Source organism: Sinocyclocheilus grahami, unplaced genomic scaffold (assembly GCF_001515645.1).
Source record: "Sinocyclocheilus grahami isolate Dianchi unplaced genomic scaffold, SAMN03320097.WGS_v1.1 scaffold465.1, whole genome shotgun sequence".
NCBI classification, from domain to species: Eukaryota; Metazoa; Chordata; class Actinopteri; order Cypriniformes; family Cyprinidae; genus Sinocyclocheilus; species Sinocyclocheilus grahami.
In genome coordinates this window covers 919,628-935,492 of record NW_015505644.1, presented here as the reverse complement: position 1 = coordinate 935,492, position 15,865 = coordinate 919,628, and the positions used below count along the sequence as shown (strand labels likewise).

At 35.9% G+C, this 15,865-nt stretch overlaps 2 protein-coding genes across 2 annotated transcripts; both read left to right on the top strand.

The window, feature by feature from the left end:
* The first annotated feature begins 2,167 nt into the window (after positions 1-2,167).
* On the top strand, positions 2,168-5,756 carry LOC107553123 (uncharacterized). The gene is made up of 8 exons (XM_016235244.1): positions 2,168-2,534; positions 2,624-2,736; positions 3,443-3,543; positions 3,720-3,832; positions 4,120-4,232; positions 4,326-4,515; positions 4,912-5,000; positions 5,616-5,756. The coding sequence occupies exons 1-8, from the start codon at positions 2,168-2,170 to the stop codon at positions 5,754-5,756; spliced, it is 1,227 nt and encodes a 408-aa protein (XP_016090730.1).
* A 791-nt stretch (positions 5,757-6,547) lies between these two features.
* On the top strand, positions 6,548-10,373 carry LOC107553122 (beta-microseminoprotein-like). Its single transcript, XM_016235243.1, has 5 exons — positions 6,548-6,553; positions 7,912-7,993; positions 9,078-9,188; positions 10,040-10,058; positions 10,209-10,373. The coding sequence occupies exons 1-5, from the start codon at positions 6,548-6,550 to the stop codon at positions 10,333-10,335; spliced, it is 345 nt and encodes a 114-aa protein (XP_016090729.1). The 3' UTR covers positions 10,336-10,373.
* The last annotated feature ends 5,492 nt before the right edge of the window (positions 10,374-15,865 follow it).

Genomic DNA, 15,865 nt, shown 5'->3' with positions numbered 1-15,865 from the left:
CGGATGAAGTCATCCTATGGTGGACTATGGCTTGTAACTCGTAAAAGTTGGTCCTTTATCCACAAATAAATTATTTTAATTTAAAGCATCAATGATGTGGTCAGTGAGGTTCAGTATAACAGAACGTATACATTTATTTTGTGCTAAATATTCTTAGCCTACATATTTATGTGCTTAATAAAAATACCCTGCAATTGTACTTTTGGTATACTAAACTGGTATACCTAAAGTCTGCTAAATCAGAACAACTAATTGTGTGCTTAATGCACTTTAAGTGTGTGGAAGTAGTGATGAAGTCCAACTAAAGATATTTAATTGTGCTAAAGTGGAACTATTGCTAGTATACTTCAGGTTCACTTGAAATATCTTGCATTTAAAGACCGATATTATACAGAGATCATACAATCCTTATTAGTAGTGATATTAAAAACATTTCAGGCATTATATTAAGAAATGTGCATTGTGCAGTAAAGAAATACTCCAAAATGAAGTTCAATTTGAATTTTATATCAGTAAGTGATATGTCAATAAATGTTAATAGTTTCGAATTTTACTTAGTACAAAATAAAAATGTAGGCCTATTTTAAATAAACAATGGCAGGTTTTTATTATTATTATTATTATTACTATACATTTTTTTTATTGGGGCTAAGCTCCTTGTCTCTCCCAACCCTAGCAACGCCCCTGAGAGAAACGCGAATCTGAGTTTTCTATAGTGTAAACGTTGTTCCACTTTGTAACAAGTAATTCAACAGAACTTTGTCAATTCAACATTTCTTGCAATCCAATGGACAACAATTAACCTTGTTAATATATATTATATTTGTCACAATTGTTCATTAAAATAGTCTGTTAATAAATATTCATATAAATATTCTGTATCGCGTATCTTGTCAGTGTCTGCGCTTGCTTGGCCATTTGTTGTGGAAAAAATAAGGAAAGTGTGTCCAGCTGAATTAATTTAGTATTTTGTTAGACGGGTATAAAAAAGCTTAGTTTACCGCGGCAGCGGTCGCGTGAAGGCCTTTTCGTGTGAAGACCGAAGAGTGTAAAGACCATCGACTCTACCGTGCGACTCCACCGGGCAGGACACCGGCAAAGGATAAGTATCGCTTTTTATTTCTCCTCTTTCCTATTACTTGTTTCGCTTCGGTTTCAGTTTTTATAACCATTTCTTACTATGTGTCAGTAAGTTGTTGTTTTTTAGCATGTGTGTTTGGCAGTGTTATTTGATTTGTATTATTTGCATTTGTGATTTATTTAAATTTTAGTTAAATTATGTCTGAATGTATACTATTATACCTTTTGTTCTTTAATATTTTGAATTGGTTTTAGCTTTATTTTTTGTTTTTCAATTTAAATGTTAAGTTTTGAAATGTTGTTGTATGCATTTGTCATTTTTATTTAATTTCTTTATTTTAAAAACGCGTATAAGTAGTATTTATAAAGTTTTAGCTTTTAGCTTTGGATCAGTTTTTAGTTGTTTTAATACTACAATTGATTGCTTCTGTTGTCCTCGTTTGTAAGTCGCTTTGGATAAAAGCGTCTGATAAATGACTAAATAAATCAATATAAAATCAGCCGCTTACTTTCGAATCTGTCCGATGTCTTACTAATACAGTAAATTAGGCTATAATTTTCGTAAAATCCTGAGTTTGAAGCCCTAATGTAAACATCCGGGATAATTAAGTTTGAAATATTCGTATATTCTGTGTTCAGTAGGCTTATTCTGGGCGGCGTTTCCCAAAAGCATCGTAAGCTTCAAAAGTCCATCGTATCTCCATTGATTTCAATGGATTTTACGATGCTTTTGGAAACGCAGCCCTGTTCATTAACATTAGCCGACAGATCCTATTACACTGGTTACAAAACAGATAAGAAGACACTACCGACTGACCCATTTATATTTCTGTAATACGGACACAAAATTACAAAATCGTACACAACGAAATGCGCGCATCCTCAAGCATCTGCTGTATTGTGAACCAATGAAATGGTCTGCTGTGTCGCCCCGCCCACTCCGGCCAAGAACCAGCCTTATTATGACGTTGCGGTTCTATTTGGAATTATTGAGATCAGTGACTAACAGCTGCTTCAAAGCTTTCAAAAGACTGCAGTCAAACATTTGTACTTTTTATCTGCAATCTGCCGGGGGAAAAACGTGAAGATGTATTGCTCACGAATTTCAAATTTGCCATTTTTGTATAAACCAGATGGCATCTATCAATCCACCACCAAGAGCCACTTTAGACTCATTGACAGAACCTCCGTCCCTGTCATTCAGCCTAAGATAACCAACCTCACAATGCAAAGGACACATTTTAAAATGACTTCTGGGGACAGGAGTGGTGACTTTGTGACCACTCATTCTGATTTCAAGTACCTGCCCATGTCTAAAGCCAAACTTGTTCGACCAGTTACCAAAGTCAGAATAAGTGTGCCGGAGGGAAAATATCCCGAGCCGACATACAGATCCAGTTACACCAAACAAGAGGTGTCTCCAATCCTTATTGCAAAGGAACCAGGGAGCGCAGGTCAGTACTGCACACTCACATTGTCCATTGACCTTTTTGTTTTTTGCCTTTTTTGAACAGATGATGCTTTATTTTTTATTAATCATCAGGTGTTGGATCAAGTCTAAGGCAGGAGAAAAAGAACAGATATGACTGTAGTTATCAAGAGCAGTTCCTGTACAGCGGGTGTCCTCCTCTTTCTCCTCTGGAGTCCATAGAGAAGGTAAATCTATATCATTTGCAGTTTTGGGTGTAATGCATTTGTAAGTAATTCATTACTGTAATTGAATTACTTAATAAGGGATTACTCATAATTTTTCTGTAATTTAATTACGGTTACTTCTGATTTAATTGCAATAAATACTATGTAAACTATGAAACAATTATGTAATAGCAATAGTGGACTTAACATCAACATTTAACATTTAATGTTAAAATGTATGATTTTAATGCATTCATCTCCCTTTGGTTAATTTATGCATTTTATAGCCTATTATTTATTTGAAAGAATTAAACGAGCAGTTTCTTTGTGTCAGTGTCTATTCTTGTATTGTTCAACGGGTTGAGGTTGATATGGAATTTCGAAAGTAATAAGCAATCCAATTCTTTTAGAGTATTTAGTACAATAAGCTTACACTGTTGAAGACGTAATTAGCTAGTAATTAATTACTTAGCAAGAGTAATCATTTGGTGGTGGCAGGGCCGTCCTTAGGGGGATGCAACTGGTGCGGTTGCACCGGGCCCTGCGCTTGAGGGGGCCCTGCGGTGAATGGACAACGCGATCGCGAACAGACCGAGGGGGGCCCCGCTCCCTACCTTGCACCGGGCCCCACGTCAGCTAAGGACGGCCCCGGGTGGTAGTTTCAGAGAGTGCCATTAAAGATGCAGTTCAATAATTTTATTTATTTATTTATTTGTATTTCATTCAGCAACGAGTTCAGTATTCAGCTGTACCAATGGGAGACCGAGATAAAATACAAGACGAGCAAACAACTTATTCCAGCTTTTTCAGACAGCCAGGTGACCACAGGTACTGATGCAGCATCAACACAAAACAATTTAACAATAACCACATTTTAACAATAGGATTGTGTCAAGTCTGATTATAGAAAATTCAAGCTCTAGAAATAACATTTTATCACACCTAGTTGAGATAAATAAATGTGAAACCATGTGGAGAATCAGTAACGTTTATGTTTTCAACAGCCCTGAAAGTCTGCTTTACAAGAGAAAGAAACCTCAGCCTTTCAAGCTTCGGGAACTTCATGATGATGAATGGATTACAAAATCATCCGAGGAGTTTCCGTCACACAAATGCGGTATGTACAATAACCTTTCGTTATGCCGTAGAAAATGTTCTTCAGCGCAGAATATCAGTGATTTTCCACAGGAGTGAAAGCATGAACTTAATATATTAATTAAACATTATCAATGGAATGCAATATTTGAACACATTTATCAAATGTAATATTTTTACTTAATATAATACATTCAGAAGCGTTTTAAAAATCTGTAGCTACCTTTATATTTTATGACAAGTTTTCCAGAAAGTAAACATATGAAATATTCATCAAGTGTGTCACTTTAATAAGTTTGTTTTTACCAGGCCCTATTCACCTGGAGCGCAGATGCCCGACTCTCAGCTCTGTGTTCAAAGGAGAGAAACTTACAGGCAACCAGGAGAGACTGTCAACAACGAACCAGTCCTTCCTCTCAGAGGTGCATGTGTGACCTGCTGCAAATTATTCTTGCCTAAAGATTACAATAATACAAAGCGTGTTGTTTCTAACTCAGGGATATTTGTTTTATCAGATAAACCGCTCAGAGTTCCCAGTGCATGTGGATGGACCCAGTATCAGGACTTTGAGCAATGTTACATTCGGGAGGCCTGATCTGGCTGGAAAATACTACAGCACAGCATCACAGGAGCAGTTCCCATCCAAAGAAGTGCTCCGTCCCAAGCCACCGGTTTACCCACCTAGCCACGTGTTGCTTGAGCAAGGTACTTTTGGTTTGCTAACCTGTATTTTCACAGTAATCACCTAAAATGACCTACGTCACATTAACCTTACACTGTGAAAAAGTGTATGTGGGCAGATTTACTTTAAAAGAGTTCTACTTGATCGGACCCCTAAATTGCTTTTTACTGATGCAACTGAATGTTGCCAGGTTGGTTCAGTCATGTTTTTGAGTAGAATAAAAGCAGTTCATTTAAATGTTACTACATAAAGAACATTTTTAGGTTACCTGACTTAAAAAAAAAGACTAAACAATATACATAAAAACTACTCTATGTAAAACATATATAAAATATAAAAGTAAATAAAAAATATATGAAATGTAAATTATGTTGTTAGTCTCTGTAATTGATTATCGCATAATCTACTTGTATTTGTAGAGTCGGATCGGATGCTTACAACCATGCAAAAAGATTTTGTCCCCCTGAACTCCAGAAGACAGGAACTGAGCCCTAGTCAGCTTCAGCGGGTAAAATTTTACATTTATTCTCCAGTCCATGAGAAGCGAACAAAGACATTGGTCTGTTTTTTTTTTTTTTTTACACTGTTCCCACCCAAATTTAGTTAAAACCATGTCATAAGTAGTCGACAAGTAGTTTACTTAAAAGTAGTGCTGTCAAACGATTAATCGCATACAAAATAAAAGTTTTTGTTTGCATAATATATGTGTGTGTACTGTGTATATTTATTATGTATATATAAATACACACACATACAGTATATATATTGAAAATATTTACATGTCTATATTTATATTCATATAATTTATATTATAAATAAATATATTTAATATATAAACAACATATTTTTCTGAAATATATACATGCATGTGTGTGTGCGTTTATATATACATAATAAATATACACAGCACACATACATATATTATGTAAACAAAAACGGTTATTTTGGATGCGATTAATCACGATTAATCGTGAATAATCGTTTGACAGCACTACTTAAAAGTGTCCATTAAATTGCAATGATTATGTTGACATAAGGCATTTTTGCCTGATGCTAATAATTATTTCTGAACTATTTCCCCCTTTGAGAGCTGACCTTCAACCTTTAACTAATCTCTTACTAGGTTAAAGACAGCCATATCAGGCCCCGGCACAGCAAACATGACTTCAGGACGACGCACAATGAAACTTATATGTCCAAACCCTACTGCAAGGCATCCCAGGACAATCCATCCCTAAGACATATCAGCCATATGCCATTTTAAATAAAAAAAAATAAAAAAAACTTCTAAATCACAGAAAAGCTTTGCACTCTAAACAAATGGGAATTTCTGCTAAAAACTTGCTCATTCAATAATCTTATTATATGCTAGTCTATTATTAGGTATTTGTCATTAAACATCATTGAACTCAGCCCTGCACATTACACATGGGAAGTGAAAGATTCTCATTAATAGTAGCCATCATTTACCTACATTAATATGTGGCCCCCAAAAGCCATGTGGGACTTTGTTTAGAGTGCAGAGCTTTTTTGTTTTTGACATTAAACAATAAAATGTTTAAGACTTGCATATTTCAAAGCATCGTTTTTGTCCATGTGTGGCATGTGGGAAGACCAGAATTTGGCACATACATGTTATTAACCTCCATAACCACAGTTGATTCACACAGAAAATCTACACTGAAGGTGTGTGATACAAAGTAAAATTAAGAAAATGCTTTTTTTACTGAAACATACAAAAGACTAAAACAAAAGACTTAGGCCTACAGCATTCTGTACAATTCTTCATAGCAGTTGATTATCAGCTGGTCAAGATCCACTGCTTTATTGGGCATCATAAAGAAATACCCAAAAGCCTAGACATATTTTTGGGAATTGATATCAGTATAGTTGGAACTGTTGTTGAGGTCTGTCATTTGGTGTGAGTAGTTTTCTAAATAGATAATTAGATTAAGACTTTGAACAGAACATAGATATAAGATACTGTTTAGTATTGCCAGTGTTGTTGAATTATATATTGTTGAACCAGTATTGAAGAATCAAAATGGTTCTTCGATGGCTGTGAAAAAACCCTTTTGGAAGTTTTATTTCTAAGAGTGTGTAGAAAAACACTGCATTGTAGTAAAGTGTTTACTTGTTGTCTAAAAACAGGAGAACACTGTGAGAAAGGATTTTTATATTCACTGTTTTGCTTTCATATATATTGAGCAGTAAAATACTAACTTAGGCCACAGGGCTTGACTAGTTTGCATTTAAGATCCTGAAGTTGGTTATTGAACATGCAATACATGCAATACAATCACTTGTGTCACAATCTCCAGTCACCAGCCCATTCACCACAGCACTACATTTCCCAGCATCCCTCTTGGTTCCCACCTGCACACACTCAATCTTCACTCACACCTTCCAATAATCAACACTTTAGCACAGTGGTTCCCAGCCCTGGTCCTGGAGGCACCCCAACATTGCTCGTTTTGCATGTCTCCTTAATCAAACACACCTGATTCAGGTCATCCGCTCATTAGTAGAGACTCCAAGACCTGAAATTGGTGCGTCACATAAAGGAGACATGCAAAATGTGCAGTGAAGGGGTGCCTCCAGGACCAGGGTTGGGAACCACTGCTTTAGCAGACCACACTGTTTGTCTGGTCTCATCTATAGCCTTATGTGCAAGACTTACCCAAACTTTTACCTACCCGCTCACCTGTCTTCATCCTCTTAGTAATACAAAGGACTTTGTTAATTGTTCCATGTGCTGGATCATAATTGAATGAATTACTTGTGTGGTTAATTCTATAAGTTCTGCAGTAAAATCTTGAACCCTGTTGTCTGACCTCCAGTTATTGTGACAACTTGAGGCTGACACAGTCATATATTGAGAAATATGTAAGAATATCAAGAAACATCTGGTGTTGTTGAGTGGTTGTGAAACAGATAACTGCTTACAACAATAACAATAAACCCCCCCACATATTTAGCAACCAATAACTACTTGGTAACATTAACAAATATTCACAGAAGATTAATCAGTCTTAATTAAAAAGTATTTATTATTATTATTATTATTATTATTTCACACTCTATAGCCAATCCATAAAGGTCCTATAGGGGGCCCATCTCCCTTGCATCAAAGACATAAAACATAGTTTTCTGCATAAAAGTGCAAGTGACTAGTAAAAGTTGGTAATCAAACACGTGGATCAGTGCAGATGTGTGTTGAAATTAGATGTTCCTCTTCTGTTTTCTTTAAAAAGACCTAATGTGCCAATGACTGCATTTCACCAGACCAGCATCTGTGCTAAACTTGCAAAAAGGTAAGTTTAATAATGCTACTGATCATTATAGAATTTATATGTGAATATTTACTGTTGTATACTGTGTTTTTTTTCTATAATAAGTTCCTAGTTTTCTCTTTACAGACATCTTTGGCTCTGGTTTTGGTATTTTGTGCCTTTGTCTCTTTAAGTGAATCTGCCTGCTTCTTTATGGGTCTAAAACTGGGTAAATAAAAACAGACACACGTACAGCCATATTTTTTATTATTTCTTTAAAAGTCAACATGAAGTCAAAATTCACTCTTAGTTTTTTTTATTATTATATATATTTATATTGCCCATTTCATTATAACTGATGAGTTAATCATTGCTTAGCTGTTTTGCATCAAAACAAATTTTTGGTTAAAACATTCAAAATAATAAATGTGTAATGGAAACTGTATATCTAACGTTCTAACTATAACACAATTTATTTGACGTTTTTCACCATTTATTTGCATTATTTTGAATTATGTTTTTCTAACAGAAAATAGGTGTTTACTTGAATCATATTTCATGTGAAATACCCAAGAACAGAAAATATTCAAATATAACAACACTGTAAAAAAAAATTACGTAAAATTTACGGTAAAAAAACGTCAGCTGTTGTTGCCGGAATTTTACCGTAAAAAATACGGTAGCAACGTTTTAGGTTTTATGGTTTTAACTTAAATTTACAGTCCAACTCCAGGTGTGAAAAACTTGTTGCATCTTTCCCAAAAAGACTCATGGCTGTATTAGATCAAAAGGGTGCTTCTACTAAATACTGAGCAAAGGGTCTGAATACTTAGGACCATGTGATATTTCAGTTTTTCTTTTTTAATAAATCTGCAAAAATGTCAACAATTCTGTGTTTTTCTGTTAAATGATTTTAGCAAATGGCTGCAATATAACAAAGAGTGAAAAATTTAAGGGGGTCTGAATACTTTCCGTACCCACTGTAGTAGGGGAATTTACCATTAACCATTTAATAGGTTTTTACTGTAGCGTTTTTACAGTCTTTTACCGTTAAATTCACAGTCATTTTTTACAGTGAACGAAACTAAATTTAATGTCCAAATACATATAATGTCCAATACAGTTTTTCACCGCATATACTAGGGGAATTTACCGTTAACCATTTAACAGGTTTTTACATGTAGCATTTTTACAGTCTTTTACTGTTAAATTCACAGTCATTTTTTACAGTGAACGAAACACTCATATTTGAATGATGGTGTATGTACACTTTTAGGTAAATAAACACTGCATTTCTTCTTAACTCTTAACAGGGGAAAAACATTGTGTTGATGACTATGATAACTCCAAGCATCCAATGGGAAGTGCTTGGACAAACGGCAGATGTGTCAGTTGTACCTGCTCTTCCAGTGGAATGAAGTGCTGTGACACATAAGACATTTAAAATCCTAACTCCTGTTGAAATTTTAGAAAACTAAATATATTGTTTTTAAATTGTTTTATTAATTTCACCTTGTCCTTAAGTTTTTTTTTTAAACGAAAACAATTGGAGTTAATATAATAGAGATAATACAGTATTCCTGAAATAAAAATGCACTTAAAAGAGTGAACACTTTCATGACTATGTTTCTTAACACACTCAAGTACTTAAATAAAATTAAAAGTCTTACCTTGAAGGACACGGTAAGTCATTTTAATAATATGTTGCCATGCTTTAAATAAGTATACACTTATTTTGGTATGTTGACTAACATTCTAAAGCACATACTTGATTATCATTTAACTAAAGTGTTATTCTACATTTAAAATATAAATATATTTGAAATGTATTAACGGCAACTTCATTCTTACAGATGTGTAGGCCTAGATATATTTAAAATACATACGTACATGACATAAAAGTTTCAATAGAAATGTCATAATTTTAGTTTACAATGAATGCTTATGTAGTACACTATAAGCAATCCAAGCAATTATGAAATTACATATAAAATGTACTTAAGTCTTATTTAAGTGGGTGAAAAAAGCACTCTTAAGTTCAGCAAATTGCATATAAATTGAATCTATAATAATTGTATTTTATACATATATATATATTGACATAATTGTCAATAACGTGCATAATTAATTGTAAATAATATGCTATTATGTTTCCGAAAACATTAAGTTTGCACTTAAGTATAAACTTTTAAAGTTTAGTACTCTCTTATAGCATTCTTTTTCACAAGGGTTGTTCATTGTTAGCTCATCTTAGCTCCATTAACTTTAAAAACAGCATCTCCTTTAAACCTGAGGTAATGCCTGCCTGTTTGAACACATTTTTCATAAACATTCATGTTTACAAGCTGAGGGATGAGTTGAAATGTATTTCCGTGATCATGAACAGCATTGTAGGTTTTATATTTCAAGACATTTCCTCTGAAATTATGTGCTTTTTGTTGTAGGATGGGCCGAGTGACTTCCATGACTAAAGGCTGCATTGTGAAGTATGATTACAAAACATGCACAGTTAACGTGTTTCATCCAGAAGACCCAACCATTAAGTGTTCCTATGGTGCTGTTGGAAAATAATTTCCAGTGATTGAGTAATGTGTACTTATTTGGACTGGAATGAACATCAGCTGTTTTTGGATCCAGCTTAGACTATGCTGCATACTAATTCTTAATGACAGCTAAATATCTTGATTACAAAAAGGTGTGGCATTCAAGATTTTCTTTCTTTTATCGCTAAAACGAAGCATTTTTTTAAGTAGATCTAAGAGAACAAACAATTTTGCATCTTATATTTGTAAAAAATAGCTTATAGGCTACACTTGTCCATGTATAGAGGCCATACATGTTGGAAGATAAAAAAAAAGTGTATGCTTATGTAAAAAAAAAAAAGGTATGAATTATGTCACCTTTTCATTTAAAGCATGAATCTTGCTTGCATTGTTTGCTTCTGATTAACTGAATTGTTAAAATCGCTCAATTTAAATTTTGCATGTTTGTTGATGATTAAATCACATTTTCTCATCACACATCACAATAATCTTGTGCTTTAAGCAGTGTTTATGTGAAATGACACATGTGAAACCCTAAATAAAACACAATAGCAGGTTATTAATAATGAAAGAGTAGCTGTGTTACAAGCAGGGCCTGATATATGCATAGGCTTGTCCTGAGCAGCCAAATTACAATAAGAAGAATTAATTATTTATTCTACGAGCTACCTACAACATGCAAATAAATGTAACGATCAATACGACAAAAAATATTTCCATGTTTTACACACAAAATTACATTTTACTATCTATGAAATGCACACTTTCTTTCTCTCGCTCTTTCTCATAAAAAGCATAAATGCACACACATACAGTACAGACTCAACAGTACAGGATCAAACACGCGCACAGAAACTTGTAAGCGCTGCCCTGCGATCTTTTCAATAAAATTGATTTGCAACTGAAGACCTAACATTTCTCAGCATGGAGGTAAGCAGTTCAACTTTTAAGATTAAGAATCTTTACTGTCACTGTATGCACACAGTAGTACAACACAACAATGACATGGGGTTAGCAGCTCTAAAACAGTAGGCTAAATAATGAATTAACTAGTAAAATGAAAAAAAAAACTGTATAAATTAAACAATATAAACAGTAGTGGAGCCACAATATAGTGTTGTATAGTGAGGTGGAAGAGTACTTTAAAAAGAGCATCGGTATTGCACGCATGTTCGTTATTGTAAACAATGCTCACAATGTTATTGTATAGTTATAAACAATATAGACAGTATGACAGTAGCAGTATAATGCACCTTGGCAGTACAATATTGCACATATATTCATAAATTGTAATTAATGTTCACTGTTATGAGTCATAATCTGTATGTTAAACAGTACACATTAGTAATTAATGTGGAGGGGTAGATGCATAAGTTCCAAGTCTTCCCGATCTTGAATCCAATTGCAGAGCAATGGCTATAGTCCACGAACAACATCCTTACACACATGTTGTGTCTCTCCAGATGATTCAAAGCTGTGTGGAGAGCCAGGGAAATAGCATCCTCTGCGGACCTGTTTCTTTATGCAAACTGATATGAGTCGAGTGAGGCCGGTATGGGATCTCTGATGTGCAGTGTTAGATGTTGATCCTCATCTGTGGCTAGAACTGTAGCCGTTGTCACCTTATATTTATTCTCAATCTGAGTAAAAAAGATAGTGAGACATCACAATGGTGGAGGGCAGGTGAATTCCTGTGTAACAAAGTTCGTAGTTATTGGAAGGAGGCAGGAACAAGCAGATGTTTAACATAAATGTAATAAACAACAACACAGATAACTGCCGCATAAACATAAACAAACACAACTAAACTAACAACTAAAATGTCCCAGGCCTGGTCTTCTCTATTGGAGAGGGTTTTTTTCACCCGGCCCCTCCTCCTCAGACTTGACGCACACGCAGGTTGCCAGATTGACGACACCAACAGGAAATACGCTGTGTTTCCCGCCAACTGGCAACCCTGGGGGGCCGAAATACAATTTGGTAAACTGGCAGTGGGCGGGTTTCACAAACCAAAACAGAGACCGACATTCCGGCCCGGAACGCACATTTTCAAAGGAGAATAACTGACTGTAGCATTTTTTTTCAGATAAACAAGTATGTTAACTTAGCATGTTTCTTAAATACCTGCAAACATATTATGGTATTTTTATACTTTAGTAGAGTCAAAAATTTACAAACAGCACCTTTAAGAAAACCAAATACAATGATCTTTAAAACAAATAAGAAACATTGGAAAGTCCACACTTTTATTTTAGCAATATTGTATTATCTGCAAGTACAGCCTTTAAAAAAAAAACTTTTTAAGATTTGAGGGACACTACAATTGTACATTCGATACAAGTAAGCACTTCTTTTTCAGAAGGGAATATTTTTACAGCATTTACGAACATTGTAAATGCATTTGTTATCATAATCTTATTTTTGTTGTTGTTGTCTAAAGTTGTCGGTGCCAATGTAATTCCTGTAATCTCTGTGGATTTATGTAAAACTATGTTAACACTTTATTTTAAGGACCAATTCTCACTATTAACTAGAATGCATATTACTAGCACACTGGCTGTTTATTAGTACTTATAAAGTACTAATATTATTCTGCATGACCATATTTTAGATCCCTTAATCTCTACCCCATACATAAGCTTAACAAATACTGTACTAACTATTAATAAGTTATGCAAACTGATATGAGTCGAGTGAGGCCGGTATGGGATCTCTGATGTGCAGTGTTAGATGTTGATCCTCATCTGTGGCTAGAACTGTAGCCGTTGTCACCTTATATTTATTCTCAATCTGAGTAAAAAAGATAGTGAGACATCACAATGGTGGAGGGCAGGTGAATTCCTGTGTAACAAAGTTCGTAGTTATTGGAAGGAGGCAGGAACAAGCAGATGTTTAACATAAATGTAATAAACAACAACACAGATAACTGCCGCATAAACATAAACAAACACAACTAAACTAACAACTAAAATGTCCCAGGCCTGGTCTTCTCTATTGGAGAGGGTTTTTTTCACCCGGCCCCTCCTCCTCAGACTTGACGCACACGCAGGTTGCCAGATTGACGACACCAACAGGAAATACGCTGTGTTTCCCGCCAACTGGCAACCCTGGGGGGCCGAAATACAATTTGGTAAACTGGCAGTGGGCGGGTTTCACAAACCAAAACAGAGACCGACATTCCGGCCCGGAACGCACATTTTCAAAGGAGAATAACTGACTGTAGCATTTTTTTTCAGATAAACAAGTATGTTAACTTAGCATGTTTCTTAAATACCTGCAAACATATTATGGTATTTTTATACTTTAGTAGAGTCAAAAATTTACAAACAGCACCTTTAAGAAAACCAAATACAATGATCTTTAAAACAAATAAGAAACATTGGAAAGTCCACACTTTTATTTTAGCAATATTGTATTATCTACAAGTACAGCCTTTTTAAAAAAAAAACTTTTTAAGATTTGAGGGACACTACAATTGTACATTCGATACAAGTAAGCACTTCTTTTTCAGAAGGGAATACTTTTACAGCATTTACGAACATTGTAAATGCATTTGTTATCATAATCTTATTTTTGTTGTTGTTGTCTAAAGTTGTCGGTGCCAGTGTAATTCCTGTAATCTCTGTGGATTTATGTAAAACTATGTTAACACTTTATTTTAAGGACCAATTCTCACTATTAACTAGAATGCATATTACTAGCACACTGGCTGTTTATTAGTACTTATAAAGTACTAATATTATTCTGCATGACCATATTTTAGATCCCTTAATCTCTACCCCATACATAAGCTTAACAAATACTGTACTAACTATTAATAAGCAGCAAATTAGGAGTTTATTAAGACAAAAGTCATACTTAGTGAGTATTGGAACTTAAAATAAAGTGTGACCAAAACTCCTTTTAAGTGTAGTTATGTCTCATCCTTTCTATATTCCAAAAAGAACAACTATATACCAAGACAGTATTTTAGCTGACACAAGCTGAGTGATTGGATATAACTTTCACAGATAAGGTTGGACTGTCACCTCCACAAGCACTACTTCACCTGCCATCATCACCAGTCACTTGGCCAATCCAGCACCCTACTCTGGCTTGGCAGAGGATTGCAATGGATTCTTTCTACAGTGTTCATTGGCCCTGGAGATGCAGCCATATCGCTTCACCACCGATCAAGCCAAGATCTTATTCATAATTTCCCTGCTGACGGGGCGAGTGTTCCAATGGACGGAATCCATCTGAGCCCAGACAGGATCACTAACCCAATCCCTGGATGCCTTCGTCAATCATTTCCATAAAGTTCCATAAAGGAGACACTTCTGTCAGTAAGCACCTATATCATATCCGCCAAGGGAAAATGTCTATTAAGGATTATGCTCTCAAGTTTAGAACTCTTGCTGCCGCCAGTTGTTGGAAAGAGTGCTTGCTCCTCACCACTTTCCAGCAGGGACTTGAGCCCAAGAATCCAACTCTCCATCCGTGTTCTGAATTGTATGCAGTCTTGTATGGAAGACCAATAGGGCCAGCAATCCTCCATGTTCTATCACCAGCCAGAGTTCACCAGCACTCCAGAAAATGTGTCTGAGCCAATGATTGTTGATAATACTTGGTTAACTTCAGCTGAGCAGCAGAGGAGGCTGACCCAAAGACTCTGTCTGTACTGTGGTGCTGGTGGGCATGTAATTTCCTCATGCCCAGTTCGCCCTCCACAACATGTGATGAGTTTTGTTCACTCTCCTGCTCTTAATTTAACTCCACTCACCATAGTTGTAATGCTTACTGCCTCTGATATGTCTATTCCAATACATGCTCTCCTCGACTCTGGGTCAGCTGGTAATTTATTCTTCAGAAACCTCTGCCACCAGCTCAGTCTCCCAAAAGTACAACCAAGACCACCTACAAAGTCCAGTCAGTGACAGGAAGACCATTAAGCCAAAAACATGTTGGTTTCCTGGCAGGACCTGTGAAACTTCGCATTGGCATGCTCCACACCGAACAGACCCATTTCCGGGTTCTGGAGCATTCCACTGCTGATCCTTGAGCACCTGTGGCTTGTGCAACACAACCCTGTCATCTTCTGCAAAACGGGCAAAGTCCTGAAGTGGGGCAAGTACCGCTTCCATGATTGTTTCCCTCAATATCCACAATCTCTCTCTCATCCTCGTCAGACACTGCCTGTGAACATCTACCTGCGTTTCATCTAGAACTATAGTTCCATCACCAGTCCAGTCCACCAAGATCTGCTTAAGAACAAACCCAAGTCTCTGTCTTGGACTCCAGCTGCCATAGAGGCCTCCCAGAAACTCAAGACTGCCTTCACCAGAGCACTGTTCCTAGGACATCCTGACCCCAGCAAGCCCTTCATTGTAGAAGTGGACACCTCAACCACTGTGGTAGGGATGGTGTTGTCTCAGCAGCAGGGGAATCCTCCTAGACTCCATCCATGTGCCTTCCTCTCAAAGAAACTCACCCCGGTGGAGAAGAACTACGACATGGGCGTTGCTAGGCCATTTTTAGGGGGCCATAGCCCCCCTAAAATTATTACTCAGCCCCCCTAA

What these genes read in the sequence shown, in the direction of transcription:
- LOC107553123 (XM_016235244.1), top strand. Translation starts at nt 2,168, where the DNA reads ATGTATTGCTCACGAATTTCAAATTTGCCATTTTTGTATAAACCAGAT. An exon ending in CTCTGGAGTCCATAGAGAAG is followed by an intron (nt 2,737 to 3,442) that starts GTAAATCTATAT and finishes TATTTCATTCAG; the next exon opens with CAACGAGTTCAGTATTCAGC. An exon ending in CCACGTGTTGCTTGAGCAAG is followed by an intron (nt 4,516 to 4,911) that starts GTACTTTTGGTT and finishes TTGTATTTGTAG; the next exon opens with AGTCGGATCGGATGCTTACA.
- LOC107553122 (XM_016235243.1), top strand. An exon ending in CTTTATGGGTCTAAAACTGG is followed by an intron (nt 7,994 to 9,077) that starts GTAAATAAAAAC and finishes AACTCTTAACAG; the next exon opens with GGGAAAAACATTGTGTTGAT.